The following is a 22,681-nucleotide window of genomic DNA, read 5'->3' on the forward strand; positions in this document are numbered from 1 at the left end:
AATATTAACTAAGGAAAAACTTATACTAAAAGCATTTGTGTGAACCTTATATTCACTTGCAAAGCTATTTGGCATAAAATAAGAGTTAGACAAATTACAAAAGAAAATACTAGAAGTCACAGGTCTCAACATAGAAGATTTAAGTAGCACAAATGTAACTAATTAATAACATCTGAAGTACATTCTCCCACAGGACTGATGACCATCTGGTTGACCTTGCCCTAGATCAACAGGGAAGGCAAACCTGTAAATCACTGTTTTACAAATGTTATCACTCCATTATTTCACCACAAGAAAAAGGGATGGAACATGAATGGGAGAAGAGACTCATTGCTCTATACACCTTGAAATTGCCTATGATGCTTATTGCACCGGAAGTAACACAAGACTGAGTGGTTTCTTCTCAAGTTCCACCCAGAGAGAGACAGGCAGAGGACCAAGTTACAGTGATGGAGAAGAATCAAGACAAAAGAGCCAGTAGGTAAAGTAATTACGAGAGAATCTAAAGGTACTTAGAGATATAAAACAAGTAATGCAAATGAACTCTGTCTAATACAACTTGAAACTATCTGAATTTCTGCAAAACACCTTTCAGTTGCTGATTTTTTATTGGAAAACAGTAATAGAACTTTAGAAATACGAACTAGAAGTATATGCCACATGTATTTAAATATATACTCTTAAATACATTAACCCCATACAAAGCTCTATATTTTGATGTTGAGAATAAACTACTTTGGAGGAAACTTAAAAACCTACTTGGTACAATAGTCAATGAGTCATCATTTGACTAATGAGAAACTTTAAATAATAATAAATTTGAACAGGCATTTCAAGCAGGTACACTGTGAAATCTCCTAAGAAAACTGTATTGAACCAAGGTTTAAAATTTGTACATTTTGACAACTGTTTTCGCCTGATACTTTCCCTATAACTTGTCTATGTAGTTCATTGTAGGAATGTTTAAAATTATTGAGTTACCAATCGTGCAATTTTATTAGATGTATTCTCACTGTTGATACATCTCTTTTAAACAGTATTCAAAACAAGTGATTTTCTATCTCTCTGATTATTTGCTCTGTTTTTCTCTCACTTCCTAAGAGTACCAGTAATACACCTGAGAAGAACAAAATATCAGGAATTATAGAACTTTGAGATCAACAACTCATGTCATATTCTACATAAGTTACAAATCAAGGCAAGTCTTATTCTGCAAGAATCTGTTTTAAGTTTGAGTGCATTTAAAATATTAGGCATATATTATTTTAAATCCCATCATTACTTCTAGTTACTGTATAGCATAGCTGTCACTGTCTTACACAGCTCTGAAGTCTGGTTCTAAAAGATTATACTATGTAATTTCCTTCTGTAAAATATGAATTGCAATTGCTTTTTCAAATACAGAATTGGTTCATTATCTCTAGTAACATACTTTTTGTTGATATTTACATTAGTTTGGATTAATTTTCATGTAATGGAAAAGAAAGCAGGTAGAGACATCTAATCTATTAGGTCACTCCATCTCTATATATACTAGGAAAAATATAGAAAATAGAGGGGAAATTGCACTACTTCTTAATGCCCTTTCTCTTTTATTTGAAAACGTATTTCATAGTTCTAACTTGGGAGGAAAAAGTGTGGGTAGTCTGTAAGATGCTTTAGTAATTAAGGGGCTAAAAAGGATACCTCAAAGGGTCTGTTTTTCCATTCTTCACAACTTAACTGCATGGAGGCTAAGGAAGCAATTAGAAGCTCACACATTCTAAGTTCCAAATATGGCTCCTTCGGTGCTTATGACAACCTTGGGGAAAGCACTGGTGACTTAAAAAGAAAAAAAGGAGAGCCATTTGACTGGCAAGTGTCAGTCATTCTGCTATTTGAAATTTGAGGCCAGGCGTGGTGGCTCACCTCGGGAGGCGGAGGCGGGCAGATCACAAGGTCAGGAGATCGAGACCATTCTGGCCAACATGGTGAAACTCCGTCTCTACTAAAAATATAAAAATTAGCTCGGTGTGGTGGCACGCACCTGTAATCCCAGCTACTGGGTAGGCTGAGGAAGGAGAATGGCTTGAACCTGGGAGGTGGAGATTGCAGTGAGCCGAGATCGTGTCACTGCACTCCAACCTGGTGACAGCGTGAGACACTGTCTCAAAAAAAAAAAAAAAAAGGAATTTGAGACAAAGTTTCAGAGACACTCTGCTATAGAAAGGTCTGAGAATATATTGTTTATCAAATGAAAGAAAAAGTACTTGCAATGACACTAAAGTTTATGCAGAGAGTTGAAAGAAGTAATAAAATTATAAATGACCTTGATTGGCAGGATGGTGTTCCTCATCCATGTCTTGCTCCATCTGTCCAATTAGTATAGGTTACTTGACTAACCAAATTCATTCATCTGTAAGTCCTTTGAACTATATACATTAAAGCTCATGCAAACCATTCCCTCAGAAGACCTTGCACCTTTTATGTATGTGAAAATCTGAAATCACACCCATTTCCCTAAGCTTCTGAGAACATTTGTATACAACAACAATCAACAGCATATTTCCAATTATTCTTTTAGGTCCTTTTCAATTAATTAGGGGACTATGCCAATCTCAGGAAATCCTTGTGGAAAAAGAAGAAACACCATTAGAACAACACACGGAGTAACCAGTTTTGAGACTAATGCCCAAAAAATTAATTGGGAGAATTTTTTAGTAATTGAACCTGCATAGCTCTCTCTGCTGCTGAGGATTAGCACAAAGGGGCAATTTCTTAACATTACCAGGTGAATAGTAAGATCAAAGATGCTAGGCTTTGAGCTCGTGCCCATCTCCTCTGTGAGTACACAGGCAAGCACAGAAGAATTATTTTACAAAAAGCAGCATATACTATAAGCATTTTCATAAATACCTCAAATCCAACAGAGGATCTTTGTCTATTAACCAATCATTTAAAATAGCTATTGTCCTCCAAAACGCAGCCCAGTAAATATTTTTAAAATTAATATCCAGTAATATTTATACTCTTAATTTCTGAATCTGGATAAGGAAGATAACAAAACTTAAAATAACATTTTTCCCAGAGTGTTTATCAACTCTCTTACCATCAAATGTTAAATAAACTCTTGCTTGGGGCTGGGAAGATCCTTTTACACAGATAGAACAAATAAATACTCCAATCAACACGCAAATTGTCCGGAATGCCATTTCTTCAGATATGCAAGTTAATATCCAAGGGAAAATACCTTTAAGAGAGAGACAACATGTTTGTTATATCTCATTTCACATTTTAGGAGTAGGAAAAAACAGCAATCTAGACAAAACACCCTATTCACAAAAGAACCATCTGAACTTTTATAGTAATGCAAACAGTAGGAGGTGCTGTGTCTTTGCTTCTGAGATGTGAAAATGTGGATTTGATTCATTTGTGTCTGGAAGTCTTTGCAACAAGAGAAACTTTCATCTTCCAGCAAATTGATGCTACCATCAAAACAGAACAAAGCAGTGAAGAAAAACACTGATACCCAAAGGAAAGCCCAATATTTTAACGGATCTTCTCTCTAGAAATCCATTACATTAAAAAGACTTGAATAGAATTGAGCTAAAAGAATATTACTGGATGAGAACTCTTTCCCCCCACTAACATAACAGCAGCAGCAAAATCTCACATGAGCATTCATGTGTACCTACTCACTTCAATAGTCATTAGCTCTTTTGGAGTAATTGTCTCTGGAAATGGTGTTTCCTTACATAAATCTATGTGTGCTCAATCCTGGATCACTGAAGTCACTGGAATCAGTTATCTGCCATTTTATCCAGATGACCAACAGGCAGTTGTTAAATGATGCAGTTGAGGTAACCATGGACTAGTGCCAAATTCAAACCAATGACCTAGTGGTGAGCAATCCAGTGAGCCATGTATCCACCAATGCGTATTTTAAATAAATCAACCAGAATGTGGGCTGTCAAAATTCCCAAAGATAAATCAAAGAGACAGGTGTCACTGCTTCAAACTATAGATATAAAATTGGTACATGCTATTAACTAATATCTGAATCCCAAGGAAGACCAGATAATGTGTTACCATAAACCTACAGGAGCTCTAGTGGCTACATCATGTAAAATAAACTCAGGACCATTAAAGAAACACAATCATTTTGCTTCTACCATAATTATACAATAAAGTGACCCAAGAGTCCAGTAAAGAAATTTATTTTTACAGGTTACAACAATGCTGATCTTCATTATTTGGCTTTTCAAATTAAAATTTCATAGTCAAAATTATTAATTTCTTTGTAAGAACCACTAACAACTGAAAAAGACAGCTTCATTAATACAGAATAAAAAGAATTAAACGGAATATGCAATTTTAAACAAAAATTGTAAGTAGATTTCCTAGGTGGTGCATATGTTATGAGAGTTAGAAATGAAATTGTACGCTTTTTTTACCACACAGATGGAGGAAACTCTAGAGATGTTTGTGTTGGTAATTTTCAAAAGAAACAGTTTCTTCCTGCTTCCACAACCTCTTCACCCTGTCATCCCTAAATTAACTTAGAAGGAAACTGATTTTATGGGTGACTTTCCCTCAGTAATTTGCCCCTTGGTTCTGTTGACTTCATAGTTAAAGCCAAAAGAAAAAACTATTAATGTGCCTAACCTTTGTTATGTTTACTGAGCAAGTTGATATTATTTACACTTTTTTTTACATATTGGTATCTTACATGTTTCTCCCAAACGTACATATACAACCAATTGCAAAGAATACTGGTGATACAATGGCAGGTGAAACGAAGATAGTCTACAGGGCAATTTGATTTACATCCCACCTAGTGATGAGACGTGAAAGACTGAAAGCCAAGTGTCTTAAATACACCCCCGCCTCCCCAACAGTATCTTACAACTTCTTCCCTTTAACTCAGACACAGACGTTCCTCTTGGTGTTTTCACTTCTGCTGATCGCAAACTAACAACACATTAAGAAAAGAATTCTCTTATCTCCTCTGGAGCAATTTTGCCTTTGAAGGCACTGTAATACTCAACTTGAAACTCTCCGCAGGTGTCACCGCCTAAAGAAACAACTCGAGCAGGGCTCTCAGCAAGGGGAAAGCTTCCCTGACAAACCGCGTGTGTTCTTAAGAAATGTCCAGGCTTGAGCATACCAATGTATGAAAAATCAATATACAGGCCAAAAAAGTTATACTTTGCTAAATCTGTAATGCGGAAAATGACCAATTTAGCTTACCGAGGTTGAAAGAAATCAGCGCGGAAAAGTCATCAGTTTGCTACCGGGGTTGGATCCGCTTGTGTCTCCAGTCCTTTTCCCAGACGACCTTATTTTCTAGCACGTCGCAAAGGTGAAATTCTTTCTTCCCGGTCTTCTGAGTTTCTTTGTAAAGGAATCTCAGCGCTGCAGTGCCGCGGCACCCGGAGCTCTTCTCCGCGTCGCTCAATCAAGCACCTCGGAGTGAATGGAAAGTGGCCGGAGGCCGGGGGCGAGCGCTCTTGGTGTCCGATTACAGCGCCGCGGCGCGCGGCTCCGGCTGCCCCGGCGCGCCGCCCAGCAGGCTCGCATCACCACCGCGCAGCCCCGGCCGCATCTCCGCCAGCCGCGAGGCCCCACCCCGAGCGCGCCCGCGAGAGCCTGGCAGGGAGCCGCGGGGGCGGGCCGGGCGGGGCCGACCCTTAGAGCCCGCGGCTGGCCAGAGGCAAGAATGCGCGGCCGCAGGCTGGAGCCCTAGCTCCGCAACCCTGCTCCTTTCGCAGTCCGCGGCGGAGTGAGCAACTTGCTGGGTGCGCTCCACGGTTTTTGTTGCCTGCGGCTCTCGAAGACTTACACAGGCTTTGCCTGGCCGTAAATATCAAAGTGCAAAGCAGTTGTGGTTTTTTATTTTTGCCAGGGAAGAATCACTGCAGCCTTTTAAGGCAAAGAGATGCGTTTTTAAAAGGACGTGAGTTTTGTCCTTATTCTGCTGCGGTTTTTTTTGTTTTGTTTTTTGTTTTGTTTTTGGAGAGGGAATCTCACTCTGTCGCCAGGCTGGAGTGCAGTGCAGTGGTGTGATCATGGCTCACTGCAACCTCCGCCTCCCGGGTTCGAGCGATTCTCCTGCCTCAGCCTCCCGAATAGCTGGGACTACAGGCTCCCACCACCACGCCCAGCTAATTTTTGTATTTTTAGGAGAGACAGGGCCAGGATGGTCTGGATCTCTTGACCTAATGGTCCGCCCGCCTCAGCCGCCCAAAGTGCTGGGATTACAGGCGTGAGCCACCGCGCCGGGCCTCTGTTGCGTGTTTTCTAAAACAGGTCAAGATAAACGACAATCTTGTTGCACAAGTGTATCCTTTTAATGGGTATTGTTTCCTATTGAGTTTCCTTAATGCCCTGAAAGCAGTAATTCTGTTGACCCCTCCACGTTGACTCATATCCAGTACGTTGCCCCCAACCATACTCCCAAACATAATTACACGAAGAAATTATTTGACAATTCTATGTTGAGAGGCTGTTCTGAGTTATGCCAACAGATTGCCATAACCACACATCTACAGAAATACATCAGAGGTATATTTCCAGCATTACTTTCAGGTACACTCGTTAAACTCTGGAACTGACTTTGATGTTTAAGTGAAAATTACTTCTCCGGACCACAATAAACTAGATGTTTAAACATCGGGAGAAATGAGCTTTGATCCCCATAAAACAAGCAGGCACTTGCTTAAAATCACTGTGGGGCACAGCCCAGCAGATGTCACTCTACAGAAGGAACGTGGAGTGTAATATCTCCACCTTATACCTGACAATTCACATAATGAAACAATCATTAAATTCTTATAAACTGTATCATAGAAAACCCCTCTGGGGGTGCAAAATCATTGTTCAGTGGGAAAGTTGAATGAAATCTCAGGTAGGAGGAAGAGGTGAGTGAGACACATCTTTCATGTGTCTGGGGCCCACCTCGTGTTCAGTGAACATACACGTGTCTCAGACTCACTGCATAGTCAAGGAACGAAGGATCAAGTCAAATAATGCAAATTTGAGAGTTCAAAAATACTATTCCAGGGCTAATATTATCTCCAAACGTCAAAAAATTAATATAGTAACAACAGTTAAAGTTATTTTTTGTGATGATGCGTGAGAAGATCCTTGACATAAATTTGTAATAAGGAATTCAACCCCCCAAAAACTGACAATATTAAAATCCAGATGTCAATGTGAATAAGCACTGTGCGTGCTTCTCTGAAATACTTCTGAAACTGAGTAAGATCCAGGTTATATACTCTCCACTATTATCCTCCTTCTGATATCTCATTCGGCATTTATATATTAAGCAGGGAGAAGAATAAATCATTAGAAAGATGAGTGTGTGGATTAAATTAATTTAGAAATGTGGAGCTGTTAGAAATTGATCAACAAATTCACGTAAGATGGAATTTGTTTATACATTTTAAGTTTGAGAAAACCACGATAAAGAGTTGCAAGATGAAATGCATCTCAAACGGTGTATTTACAAAGGAGCTTAATTCCAAACTAAATTTACAAACACCAATGAATTAGCTCAATCTGTTACACATTCAGGGGTTTGGAGGCCTTGACAAATAGCTTAGATTTAATCACAGCCCATGAAATTTGTGCTGAAATTCCCTCAATATTGCTCAAATAAACCTCTTTTCAATGTGCTCCTGGGATTTAATGGTATTTGCTTAGCTCTGAGACGTTTACAGTTGGCCACACCTCAAAATGAATCATAAAAATACTGATAGGCTTTAGCCAAGATAGATTCAAGCGCAAGGACACAGTGCTCATGCTTGCCAGAGACTTAGGCCACAGAGTGGAATTTTAACAGTGGCACTAGAAGCCCCTAAGATTAATCTCTGCCCACATTTCCCCACACTGCTTAAAACACCTTGACAAAACAAGACTTGCCTAAGAAACATTTCTGGGCACTACCACTTTTTTAAAACTTCAGCTTTGACTGTCCTTACAAGCGGAAAACAACAGCTAATTGAGAACGCTGTTTTCGGTAAGGGGGACACTAAATGGATCTACAGGAGTAGTGGCACAACTAAATTTAGAGAGCACTAATTACAATGTTTGCACCCAGCAAAACGTTTTAGACGAGCGGCCAAACTAAAATACTTAGGATCACTTTTATTAAGACGTTTTAGAAATGGTGCAGTATCTTACACACTGAAGTGTCTCTGCCTGCCAAGGTGTAGTGGGCATATTTTTAATATTTTATGTTTTTGATGGTCCTGAGGAATGCTATTTAACTTAAAACTCTAGCACCGATTTTGAGTTACATACTTTTCTCCAGGAGTTTCTGCAGCTATACATTATCTTATTTCAAATTTAAAGAAAACAGATTTTTCCCTATTATACAGATGAGTCATGTAAATAAACTTTACCCTAACCAGAGAATATTAATCATTCAGAGGTTAAAAATTGTCTTATTATTTAGTCATAAAAACTGATATTTGTAATAGAAAATAGATTGTGTATTTGCGAGTTTCTTTGCTTATTATCTGCATAGCATTCTTTAATGAAGTTACAGTTTTCAATGAGAGAACGTTGAAGGTTTGCCCAAAGTCAAATGGGTAGTAAATATTAGAATAGGAAGAGAAACTCAAGCATGATTGCCTTAATGTCTCAGGTTTTTCAATAAGTTTCAATACTTCCTCTTACCTTTTTTGCTTAACATTTTTCTCCTCTTTTCTACTTCCCTCTCTTTCTCCTTCACTCAACTTCCATATGCCATCCTTTTAAGTTTCCTGAACTGTATCTTTGGAAAGTCTCAACTTCCAATGGTTACTTACTTTATTTACATCAGCCTTACGTCTCCTTGGGTTACATTAGCAGCTCTGAGACCAAGCCTGTCAAACAGGTCTGGTCTAGAAATCTGTGTGTGAAACTGCTACCTGCACAGCAAATAGGCTTTAATATTTCCTCTATCAAATCATTTCTAATTTTTCAATAAGATGAGTGTATCTTTATTTTCATTCTTAATCTATTGCTAATCTGTATTGCTGACTGTTTTTTCTCTGTTGACATGTACCACTCTATGCTTCTCAAATTGTAGGGTTCTTGACATTAAACAAAATAAACTGGCAACAGTGGTTTGCTCTGGAGAGGAAAATTGGCTAGAAAGGTTTCATGGTTCACTCTGTTTTACATTTATAATTTTAAACGAGGTGAGTGTATAAGCTATTACAAAGTTCAAAGTTTAAGTCCTCAGTATTTCCTTAAACACCTTTAAACATATCAAGTATGTTAAGCGCAATATTTCGCAACTCAACCAAAATAAAAGCATATTGCCTCTAATGTTTATATATTACAATATTTCATGTAAAAGTAGAATAGTAAAGAATTTCAGTAGTAAGAATCCCTTAGTGAATTTACTTCCTTAGTACAAAAATGTCATGTGTGCATGACAAAGGTTGTAATAGAGTTATTATGATCATTCACATTTTCATCACAAGGACAAAATGTAAACTTTCTATTTCTTTTGCCTTCTTGTAATATTTCATGTGAAGCCTCAGTGAGGACACAGTATATGTATTTGAGATTATATACAACTGCAGTTGCAGAGAATCCCACAGTTAATGTTTGCTAGTGGAGTATATGCACACCCATCCACAGTCACGTCTTGAGGAAAGCCAACAGCTTTTACGAATCATATTGGATCTGAAGCTCTCTGTCTCTACACCTGGAAGACCAAAACCACTTCCCATATCTGTTCTCACAGGAGAGCCATGAGAGGCCTGCATAAGTGCCTCTCATTGTCAGATGCATGTAATGAGGCTCAAAAATAATAACCAGCTGGAGCAATGAATGCAGGACTGTTAGTTACGGCTAATTGACTCCCATCTACAGCCCTTCAAAATGGGCAAGGGCCTTTCCATGTAATCTTCAGATTTTACTATTGTTATCCTCTTCTTGGACTTTAAATGGTTGACTAGAAAGTGGAGTATTAAATTGTGCAAAGAACTTTCACATCCTAGCAGATGCATTATCATAATGAAAGTCACATGAGAAATCCTGCTGTCTTCTCTAACAGTGATTTCCAGGAGGTAGAGGGGGCTGCGTAGGAAATTTGCAAAGAATCAACCACTTATTCAGTTTATTTGATTTACTTTTAGTCATGAGGCTTTGAAATTTTTTTCACTTTTAAGTTCAGAGATACATGTGCAGGTTTGTTATATAGGTAAATTAATGTTAGAGGTGTTTGTTGTACAGGTTATTTCATCACCCAAGTATTAAGCTTAGTATCCATTAGTTGTTTTTCCTGATCCTCTCCCTCCCCACATCCTCCCCTCTCTGATAGGCCCCAGTGTCTGTTGTTCCCCTCTATGTGTCCATGTGTTCTCATTATTTGTGGCATTTAATAACTTTAAAGAAGGATATACAATTTTCATTATTCAACAAATATGACATAATTTAAGATATAAAGCTCTTGGAATATATTTCAATTAAATATTTTTCCTTGATCAATTTTCTTCACTGCAATGGACTCATTGAACTTTAGACCAGAGATGTACTAGAAGGAGCAACATGATTTAAAGGGCATGCATTATTAATAGACATTTGAGGAAGTGAACAGCCCTGAAAAAGAAGATATAAGTACCTCCATCATGCAAACAAGGAAGCCAGTCAGAAATTTGAGGTGCTTTCCCCTACTTTGGTCCCTAGGCAATAAATTCAGGTCTGCCTGTCCCACAGTCCATGTGTTTCCTGCTTTCTACCACCTCTTGGCAAACACATCTAATAAAAAGCTCAGTAAATAAGAAACGGGAGTGGAGACTTTTACTTTCCTCCTAGGCTCTTTAGGTCCTGAAGAAGGTTTTCTGTTTTACTTGGATGTTTATCACATTACATTTCAGATTTGAATGATAAATACAGACATTGTATCTTCACTCAAATTATAGACAGCTCGAGAGCAGAAACAGCGTCTAATTCTCCTTAGTATCCTTTAGAATACGAAGAACCAAGATGATTAATGAACAGCTTTGGCAGATAAATGGAGAAGGGGTTCAAGGAATATGGGTAGAAGCAAAGAGAGAATCAACAGCAAATTGACCACGTAAATGATTACACATTATAAAACAGAAAATCATACAAGTTATTTTATTACCCATCCAAGTACATTTATAGTTATATAAATTAAATCTAGTCTCTTTAAATATCTAGTTTGTTACTCATGTAAATACAGTAAATGAAAACCCAGAAACAAATTTGCACAGTGGATTCAAGACTAAGTAACAGGAAGTTCATCAATATCAAGTGTAATTTTAAAATTAAAAGTCGCAGGTTACCTGTTTGCAAATTGTCACCAGGGTTACTGAAGTCTTTTGTTAATGTACTGAAGGATAAAGTTGCAGCTTATTTCCATGGCTCATACAGTCTCTTTCCACTGCTTGGGTCAAGGTTAATTCTTCACCCCTTCTCGCTCATTCTTTCCCCTGGCACCTTAAATTCTGTGTGTATCTGATGTCCTACCTGACCGTTGTTTGACTACACTATTCCTCCTCACACTTCCGTGGCTTTGCAAATGCTCCTCTATCTTTAATACATCCTCTCTATAGTATAATCCTTTTTTTAATCCTAAGCAAAATTAATCAAGTCCTAGATGTCATATATAGAGTTGTAACTACATCAATTTTGATGTCAAATAAATTTACATGTAAATCACCAATTCCTAACCTACTAACTATATATGTTGGGTATTGTTTGATTTCCACTTCTAGTGTTGTTATTTGTAAAATGAGAATTAAAGCAACTACCTTTAGGTTTACTGGTTAAAAACTATAATGTGTTAGTTAAATACTACAATGTGTGTGAACACCTCTCCCACTTTTGTATTGTCTTAAGTTTTTCAGGTATATATCATTTCATGTTACAATTATGTGAAAATTTTCTCCATTGACTCCCAACAGCTCCAGAGTAGGACATAGGAATCTTAGACATTGTAGCCAGCTAAAGCCAAGTCTTGGCACATGGTGACAGCTGAATAAATGGTTGATCAATTAATTAAACTGATCTTTTCTTTTAATGATGATTTGAGGACCTTGAAGATCCAAATATCTTATTGTCACTGAGACTGTGGCATTTCAACACATGTGATTTCTTATAGGATTCTTAAGTAATCACTTTCCAAGGTTCATAATTTTACTCCAAAGGTAATTATGTTTGTATTATCCCCTTTAGACCACATTTAAATTTTATTTTGAGTCTGTAAAAACTTTGGGAACATTTGAACTGGTTTGATTCTTGATAATCAGCTGCTACAGGAACAGGTGGTTTGGATTAATTCTTTTTTTTTTTTTTTTTTTTTTTTGAGACAGGGTCTCGCCTAGGCTGGAGGACACTGGTGTGATCATAGCTAACTTAACTGCAGCCTCAACCTCTAGGGCTCAAGCAATTCTCCCACCTTAGCCTCCTGAGTAGCTAAGACTACAGGCATGCACCACCATGCCCAGGTATTTTTTGTGAGACAGTGTCTCCTCATGTTGCTCAGGCTGGTGTCCAACTCCTGCTGGGCTCAAGTGATCCTCTTGCCTATGCCTTCCAAAGTTCTGAGATTACAGGCACCAGCCACCGTGCCCAGCCTTAAATTCTCTTTTAAATTTTAAAAATTAAGATTCAGAAATTACGTTTTTAATTTTCTGGTAACAGATTAGAATAAGATTCCCTCAAGATCGTATCACAGTAAAAATAAAAAGAAAATATGATTACAAAGAAACTAGTAGCAATTCCCGGCATAGAAAGGAAAAAAGTTTTCTATTACATAAATTCAAAATAAATTTATTTTTTCTCATGTTTCATTGTGGATTTCTTCTACTAAAGTCTCAATTTAAGGCAACAAAAACATAATTCTTTAAAACCTAAATTACCTAATTGTATTTTTATATTTTCATCTATTCTGTAAGTTTCCATCTCAAGTTTTTTCTTTATTTTTTAGGTAGATAGCATTTAAAATAATCCATATATAAGAATCTGGAGTTACCTAATGCATATATAATAACATTGTGTTCAGAATTGGTTCCTTCTGGTGGGTTCTCAGTCTCACTGACTTCAAGAATGAAGCTGCGGACCCTCACAATGAGTGTTACAGTTCTTAAAGATGGTGTGCCCGGAGTTTGTTCCTTCAGATGTTCAGATGTGTCCAGAGTTTCTTCCTTCTGGTGGGTTTGTGGTCTTGCTGACTTTAGGAGTGAAGCTACAGACCTTCTCAGTGAGTGTTACAGTTCTTAAAGATGGCACATCCAGAATTATTTGTTCCTCCTGGTGGGTTCGTGGTTATGAAGATCTTCACAGCTCATAAAGGTACTGTGGATCCAAAGAGTGAGCAGCAGCAAGATTTATTGCGAAGAGCAAAAGAACAAACAACAATGCTTCCACAGTGTGGAAGGGGACGCAAGTCAGTTGCCGCTGTTGGCTTGGGTGGCCTTTTTATTCCCTTATTTGGCCCCACCCATGTCCTGCTGATTGGTCCATTTTACAGAGCGCTGATTGGTCCGTTTTTACAGAATGCTGATTGATGCGTTTACAAATCTTTAGCCAGACACAGAGTGCTGACTGGCGCATTTTTAGAGAGTGCTGATTGGTGCATTTACAAACCTTTAGCTAGACACAGAGTGCTGATTGGTGCATTTTTACAGAGTGCTGATTGGTGCATTTACAAACCTTTAGCTAGACACAGAGCGCTGATTGGTGGATTTACAATCCTTTAGCTAGAAAGAAAAGTTCTCCAAGTCTCCACCCAACCCAGAAGCCCAGCCAGCTTCACCTCTCAGCATGACTTTTAAAACTTGCTTTACAAAAGGATTCTTCATCTGAAAGATTCCTTTAATGAGCAACTTACCCTAATACACTCAAATTTTAAAAATTATATCTAGATTTTCAGAAAATGTCTATGGTTTAAATGAGAAAAGAACTAAAAAAGTAATACCAGTTAATCAGCTTTAAAATGATACGATGAATAGACCAATTTAACATGTTTATAATTATTAGCATATTGGTTTAAGAATATATGGTACATTGTACATATTTATTTGCAGATAACACATATCAACTAGGAAAAAAGAAGTGTGACCACAGAAATTGTAAGTTCTGCAAAAGTAAACCTTGCTGGGAGGTATTGCACTGTCGCCATAGAGTCGAGTCGAGTACTATTGTTGGCTATTTTTATCACTGGTCCGTTAGAAAGTATAAATGCATACCTATAACTCCAGGAAAATCTTCTTTATGGTTACTACAAAGATAATATTTTATTTAGAGAACTTCTCCTTTCAAAATGAGCTGTTACTCTTCCTGGCATTTTAAATCCCGCCTCTCACATGCCCATATACACACCTCTATTTTTGAAGAAGTGTCTTCTTAATTTTTTAAAAAAAGATTCTTACTCTGATACTATAAAGTTTAATTAAAAACATTAAAATAAATTGCAATCGTATTACAACATAGGCACACTGAAGTCATGACCTTGATTTTGACAGTATAGATCAGATTTGTGTATCCATTTATTGATGTTGTCATCTGTCTCTCTGTTTATTATGGATCACATTGGAAAGCTCTGCAAAGTACAACAGACTTTCTTCAATATTTTATTGAGAAATATTTCATTATTTGACTTCCATTTAATTTGTCTCTTAAATATGCATAAGCTCTTTGGTCACAATATATTGCCTCTCCATAGGATTTATGTCCTTTAACATTATAAGATAAATATACTTAAGTACTTTATCATTATATGATAAAGTCTATAAAGTATCCTTTAACATTACATGAAATAAGTACATTACATTAAATAAGTACATTTATCATGTAATGTTAAAGGATACAGACTTATCATGTGATACTTAAGTACACTTATCATATAATGTTAAAGGATACTTTATATACCTCATCATATAATGATAATTTATATACTTTATCCTTTATGTAGTTTATCATTATATGATGTGTGTATACACACACACTCTCTCTCACACATACACCAGGGTATAGGTGGTTTAGGCATATGACACATTTATAAAAAATATATGTATTTAACTCTTTTAGTCTCCCAATTTCATGAAAGGCTCTTTAATCCCATAGCCATCTGTTGTTTTTATTCTTTTAGCGATTCCTTCCTTGTCAGTCTTTTTTTTAAATTGTGGGTAATTATTTGTTAAAAGCAAAATACTATAAGAGTACCTGCAAATTCATTTCTTTTAATGAAGAAAGTAGCCTTTGGCAACACTTTAAACAATTACTGGCTAAATACTGCACTGGTTAACAATTTGAAGATTTGAATATTGCATTTTTTTTAATCTTCTAAGATTGCTGTATATTTTGATGGACAAAACAAACGTCTTCTTCTTTTAAAGCTTAACATTTCCCCCATATTTAGACTTCAAAAGAAATTTCTTCACCACTCAGTTTCATTTTAAAATAACTGTATATATACATAAAAATGATAAAAATACATATACAAAGTAGATATATATATAAAGGGGGTATATATATAAGGGAGATATATATAAAAGGGACATATATAGGGGATATGTATATAAAGGGAATATATTTATATAAAAGAGGTATATATATATAAAGGTATATATCACATATTATATATATACACACATATATGTGTATATTTTATATATATATATATATGGGAGTTTATTAAGCATTAACTCACAGAATCAGAAGGTCTCACAATAGTTCATCTGCAGGCCGAGGCGCAAGGAGAGCCATTCCAAGTTCCAAAACTGAAGAACTTGGAGTCTGATGTTCAAGGGCAGGAAGCATCCAGCAAGGGAGAAAGATGTAGGCTGGGAGGCTAGACCAGTCTGTTTTCACATTTTTCGGCCTGCTTATATTCTAGCCGTGCTGGCAGCTGATTAGATGGTGCCCACCCAGATTGAGGGTGGGTCTGCCTTTCCCAGCCCACTGACTCAAAGATTAATCTCCTTTGACAACAGCCTCACAGACACACCCAGGATCAATACTTTGTATCCTTCAATCCAATTAAGTTGACACTCAGTTTTAACCATCACACTAAGGAAACACAGCTGCATGAAACATAGGGAAGACAGAAAGCTGTACTAACCATCTCCACCCCACTTCACTCCTGTCACACAGCTACGTGTAAGGAATCTGGCTTGGGGAATTAGTCACAGGTCGTCATCATCTAGCCCTGTCACATCCTCTGGGATGTTCTCCCTCCAGGCAGGCCATGGCCATGTCTCAACAATAGTTTCAGAGGCTCTGAATGATGTCAGCGTCACTTAGGAGGGATTATAGGATAAGTTGTGTCCCCCCAAAAGATATGTTGAAGTCCTAACCCCCTTGTACCTATGAATGTGACCTTATTTGGAAATAGGGTCTTTGCAGATGTAATTCATTTAAAATGGGGTCATTAGGTTGGTTGTTAATCCAATATGACTGGTACTTTTAAAAGAAGAAGGCAATGTGAAGACAGACGCAGAGATTGGACTCACGCTGCCATAAACCAAGGAATACCTGTGGTTACCGGAAGCTCAGAGAGACAACAAAGGATCTTCCTCCAGAGCAGGGGTCCCCAGCCCCTTGACTGCAGACCGATTGAGGTCCCAAGCTCAACTGCCTGAGCTTGCCTCCTGTCAGATCAGGGGCAGCATTAGATTTTCATAGGAGCGGGAACCATACTGTGAACTGAGCTTGCGAGGGAACTAGGTCGTGCTCGCCTTATGAGAATCTAACCAATGCCTGATGATCTGAGGTAGAACAGTTTCATCTCGAAACCATCCCCCACCACCCTCCCCCCAGACTCCCCTTTCATGGAAAAATTGTTGTCCTCGAAACCATCCCTGGTGCCAAAAAGATTGGGGATCACTGTTTCAGAGGGTTTGCAAGGGGCATGGCCCTACTAACATCTTGTTTTGGAACCTGTAACCTCAGATCTTTGAGAGAATGCATTTCTGTTGTTTTAAGTCACTCAGATTGTGGTACTTTGTTAGGATAGCCCTAAGAATTTAATAAATGTTAATTTTCTGCCCCCACTCCCTGTATTATAATATCATCTTTCCCATGAATCATAATACTATAAATTAACACTGTTCTCACAGAATGGAAAAATTCTCTTTCTTCTGAGCTTCAGACTCCCGACTTGTCAAATGTTATCAATAATGTTTTCCTTTCATAACTGTGTAGCTTAAGCCAAATAAGAAACATGAAGTATCTGACATATAATAGGAGTCAATGATTCTTTAACTCCCTACTTCAATAATTTTTAACAACATTTTCTGATTAAATATCACCTTAAATTTCTCAATTTCATATTTGTTAGTAAAATTCCTTCAAGATGTGTACTGTCTTCAAATATTTTATTTAAAACTGAAGACTTACACATATCTATTAGACATTGGTATGAACTTATGCTTATCTTAACACATAAATATATATGGTTATATAAATACATTTGGGTAAATACAGTTACATATATATCTTTGTGATGGTTAATTTTATTCTCAACTTGGCTGGGCCCCATGTCCCAGCAATTTGAATAAACATTATTCTAGATGTTTCTATGTGGGTTTTTGCCTGAGATCAAAATCAGTACATTTAAGTTGGTGGCTTTTGAGTAAAGCAGATTTTCCACTATAATGTGGTTAGATGTGAGTCAATCCTTTGAAGGCCAGTATAGAACAAAAAGACTGACCTGTTCTGAACAAGAAGGAATTCCGCAGCAGACCTGAAATGTAATGTGTGATCCTCTCTGGGTTTCCAGCCTGCCAGCCCACCCTGAAGATTTTGGATTTGTCAAGCCTCCATAACTGCCTGAACCAATTCCTTAAAATAAATCTCTTTACACGGCCAGGCATGGTGGCTCACACCTGTAATCCCAGCACTTTCGGAGACTGAGGCGGGCAGATCACAAGGTCAAGAGATCAAGACCATCCTGGCCAACATGGTGAAACCCCGTCTCTACTAAAAATACATAAATTAGCTGGGCATGGTGGCAGGCGCCTGTAGTCCCAGCTAATCGGGAGGCTGAGGCAGAAGAATTGCTTGAACCCGGGAGGCGGAGGTTGCCGTGAGCCGAGATCACGCCACAGCACTCCAGCCTGGCAACAGAGCAAGACTCCATCCAAAAAAAAAAACCAGAAAACCTCTTTACACAACCACACACACATACGCTTTTGACAGACCTTTACACAGTATGTAAACATGGCATATATATATATACACACACACATACATGTGTATATATACACACATACATGTGTATATATACACACATACATGTGTATATATATGTACACATACATGTGTATATACACACACATACATGTGTATATATATACACACACATACATGTGTATATATACACACACACACATATCCTAGCTCCATTGAGAATCCCTAGAAGCAATGCCACCACAGTAGTAACAAGCACCCTCAACACCCAGACCCTGGTGTCTAAATACTGTTCTCCAGTAAAAACTAATGAGGGTTCATTGAGAAAATGGCTAATTTTAGTATCATGAGCAGAAAAATAAAAGATGGGTCTAGAGCATCTTGTAGTTTCAAAAAGTAAAGTAGTCAAAAACAAAAGAATGTGACCACTTAAAAAGGACACGAATAGGCCCGGCGCGGTGGCTCACACCTGTAATCCCAGCACTTTGAGAGGCCGAGGCGGATGGATCACGAGGTCAGGAGATAGAGACCATCCCGGCTAACATGGTGAAACCCCGTCTCTACTCAAAATACAAACAATTAGCCAGGCGTGGTGGTGGGCGCCTGTAGTCCCAGCTACTCCGGAGGCTGAGGCAGGAGAATGGCATAAGCCCAGGAGGCAGTTTGCAGTGAGCTGAGATCACGCCACTGCACTCTAGCCTGGGCAACAGACCGAGACTCCGTCTCAAAAAAAAAAAAAAAAAAAAACGACATAAATAACCTGAAAGGGCTCTCAATGGCCAAAGCTACAACAATTTGAGGCACAAATACATAATATAACATAGTGCTGGATTATAACCTCAAGTATAAAGTAAGTATACATGAATACATGCTGATATAAAACAAATGACTGAATGTTTCTTTCAGAAGAATTCCAAACAATATGTGTAGATAATCCCCAGTATAGGAGGTGGAGCTTAATTCCTATCTCCAACTCCAATGACTCACTTCCAAAGAATAGAGCAAGAGAAAGAATAACAGTAACTGCACAATGGAGAAACCTGGAAAACACTACTTTAGCCTAATAATCAAGGATAACCTCATGAGTGGTATAATCTGGATACCATGTACTTCCATTGTGATATGAAGAAAAGGGGACTTCAACTCTGTTCTAATCTTTCCAAAACCTATAACCACAGTCTATTCATGAAAAATACAGAAAAACCCAGATTAGAAGACATTGTGCAGAATACCTGGCCAGCACTCCTCAAGATTATCAAGGTCATGCAAAGAAAGAAAAGAAAGAGAAACTCCTGCAGACCAGAAGAGACGGGGAAGACATGAAGACTAAATGCAGTGTGGTACCCTGGGTTGGATCTGGCACATAAAGAGAACATTAATAAAACACCTGGTGAAAGCCATAAAGCCTGGAGTTCAATTAGTTATAATGTACGATGTCAGTTCCTTAGTTCTGATAAATTTATCATGGCCATGTCAGATGTTAACAATGAGGGTAATTGCATGAAGGTTTTGAGAACTGTCTGTAATATGTCATCTTTCTGTAAATCTAAAATCATTACAAAATAGGGTTGTTTTGGAAGGTAGCATCAACCTAAAAAATGTAAATAGTAGAGATGGGCTTACAATGAAAAATAATATTTTCTGGCCATTGGATCTTTTCCTCTAGTCCTGTTCTCCACTTTTAAACATTTATAATGGTCTATATTAATATTTCTTAATTTTAGAGATTATCTTTGACGTTCATGGAATTATAGGTGAAAGTAGAGACCTCATATAACATTTGCTGTTGATCGTCTCTCCCTGTGAGAGATTATTTATTTGTTTAGTTTTTTATCTTATAAATAATATTCTTACACTTTTATTTCATCAACAATAAACAAAATTTCTTGAATACACATTTTATAGGATGTGTATATTATTACTACCCACAACTTCTTCAGCTCTTATCAAACTTCCTCTCGTTAGTAGCTAGAATATTTTATCATGTGTTGACAAAATTAGTTACATTTTATTTCATTTTGTAGCCAAAATTAACCCTTCTGTTGTTTTCTATAGCTAGTTTATAAAATTGAAAAGCAATAAGAAGTACTCTTATGTCCATCTAAATGATGTCTATGTGGAACCAAGGGGTAGGCTGTGATAACATTTTCTTTCCTATCTAGTGCTATTCATTTCATCAATTTACTTTTTTCCTTTTTTTCTGCAATATAAAGGTGACTATCTTTTTTTTCCTTGTAGCTGATATCATGTTTCATGTTTTTCAGAATTCTCAAAAATAACAAACCTGTGATATCCCCCTTTTTTTCCCCTCCTGAAATGATTCTTTTCTCTAACATTCATTCTTCTGCTTTGATCTGGGCTGATTATTCTATAAACCAAGTGGTACAATTCTACATGACTGTTGAGGGTTAGATTCTCCATTTTCCTTATTCAATATGTCTATCTTCCTCTTTTTGTATATTTGTATACTCCCTGTTTTCTTCTGGAATCATATTTCAGAAGCTTCCTAAGAAAGGCTGTGTGGAAAGTAATATTAAAATATCTTAATTTTGTGCCAGTGACTACTTAGTCCACAATTCTCTCTACACAGTCCAAGATGAAGATTGGTTAACTTTGAAGACATTGTAGCATTTTATTCTAGGATCCCATTTTGTTGTTAGGTAGTCTGATTCCAGTTTGATTACTATTCCTTTCTAGTTGACCAGTTCACCCTCTCCTTTAGGAATTCCTCTTTGTCATTGTGGTATTGAAGTTTCATAATACTTTGTTAAATGCATATCTTAAAAAAAACAGGAAGGAAAGCAAATTTTATTATGAGATCACATGTGTACAGGAGTAATACAAAATATAAAAACTCAAAGAAATGGCCAGATGGTTGATGCTTTTATACCCTATTGAGGTTACAGTAAGAATAGGAGGTGAGAGCATGCAAAACAGGTTATGGTGGCGAAAAAGGTTATGGGAGGAGGAGGAGAAGAGGAATAGTAAATGTGTATCTCTGCAAATACTGTGTTGAGAACTGGATTAGACCTTTTCATCTGTAAACTTGTGCCTGTATCTCTCAGAAGTGATTCTCTATTAATTCCTTTTGAATTATTTTCCTTGTATTTTCTCTCTTCCAGCTTTCCAGAACTTTTTAATTCATTTAATGTTAAGTCCCCAGAATTGATCTTCTATGTATTTTATTTATTTTTTAAAAATTTATCGGCTGGGCACAGTGGCTCACACCTGTAATCCCAGCACTTTGGGAGGCCGAGGCAGGCGGATCACCTGAGGTCAGGAGTTTGAGACCAGTCTGGCCAACATGGTGAAACTCCGTCTCTACTAAAAATACAAAAATTAGCCAGGCATGGTGGCAGGTGCCTGTAATCCCAGCGACTGGGGAGGTTGAGGCAGGAGAATTGCTTGAACCCGGGAGGTGGAGGTTGCAGTGAGCTGAGATCGCGCCATTGCACTCCAGCCTTGGGGACAAGAGCGAGACTTTGTCAAAAAAAATAAATTCTTTTATCTTCTAAATTTCTTAATGAATTATTTGAGGAACAATTAATTATTAATTTTTAAGAGAAACTTTTTGTTCTGTAATGATTTATTTGTCATAGAATCATATTCTTATGTATAATTTGTATTCTTCTTAAAAACTCTAATGACCCCTACTATATTTGTGAATGTTTCCCGGGGGTCATTTATTTGTTTCATCTGACTTTTTCATGTTTCAGACTTCTCTCAACTGTCCTGTGAACTTCATTTATGCATTTACGTGGGTTCATGACTTGAGGTTTCTGAAGTGTGAGGCACGGGATTGCCAGACTTAGGATTCGGTCAAAGGGCCAGGTTGCTAAACATTTGGCTCCCTAAATATCAGTATATTGATGGTCTTATTTGGGGGTGGCTATTTCTACACACTCAACTACCCTTAAAAGATTAATTTTTGGCTGGGTGCAGTGGCTCACACCTGTAATCCCAGCACTATGGGAGGCCGAGGTGGGCGGACGACAAGGTCAGCAGATCGAGTCCATCCTGGCTAACACGGTCAAACCCCCGTCTCTACTAAAAATACAAAAAATTAGCCAGGCGTGGTGTTCGGCGCCTGTAGTCCTAGCTACTTGGGAGGCTGAGGCAGGAGAATGGCATGAACCTGGGAGGCAGAGCTTGCAGTGAGCCGAGATCGTGCCACTGCACTCCAGCCTGGGCAACAGAGCCAGACTGCGTCTCAAAAAAAAAATTAAAATAAAAAAAGATTAATTTTTGACTATCGGGTAAAAAGGCTGTCTTCTGACTGTTCTGTATTCAGTCCTGAGAAATGGAGTAGGCCGCTCCTTCCCTCTACCTGCTTTAAATGCATTTCCCACCTTTTGTAGTGGCTGGTGCTTCCAGGCCTGGACCTTGCTGTGGTTTTGCAGTACATATTGACTCTCTTCTCACCAGCTGCTGCCTTCTCTTCATGTCCCCTGGGCCACAGATTTTCCTATCCTGTTGCAACAGTACCACTTTACCATCTGCTTTCTGCCTTCTAGAAACATGTTAAAAGCTTGGGAATAGC

At 37.8% G+C, this 22,681-nt stretch overlaps 1 protein-coding gene across 1 annotated transcript in view; it reads right to left on the bottom strand.

The window, feature by feature from the left end:
- SEMA3C (semaphorin 3C) overlaps positions 1 to 6,380 on the bottom strand; it is a 177,585-nt gene extending 171,205 nt beyond the window's left edge. Inside the window, exons 1-2 of the mRNA XM_003822744.5 lie at positions 5,230 to 6,380; positions 3,089 to 3,229 (exon numbers count right to left, since the gene is read on the bottom strand). Coding sequence (XP_003822792.1) covers positions 3,089 to 3,191 — 103 coding nt within the window. The 5' untranslated portion in view covers positions 3,192 to 3,229; positions 5,230 to 6,380. The remainder of the gene's footprint in view (positions 1 to 3,088; positions 3,230 to 5,229) is intronic.
- Between the last annotated feature and the right edge of the window lie 16,301 nt (positions 6,381 to 22,681).

This window comes from Pan paniscus, chromosome 6 (genome assembly GCF_029289425.2).
Source record: "Pan paniscus chromosome 6, NHGRI_mPanPan1-v2.0_pri, whole genome shotgun sequence".
In the NCBI taxonomy this organism is placed as follows: domain Eukaryota; kingdom Metazoa; phylum Chordata; class Mammalia; order Primates; family Hominidae; genus Pan; species Pan paniscus.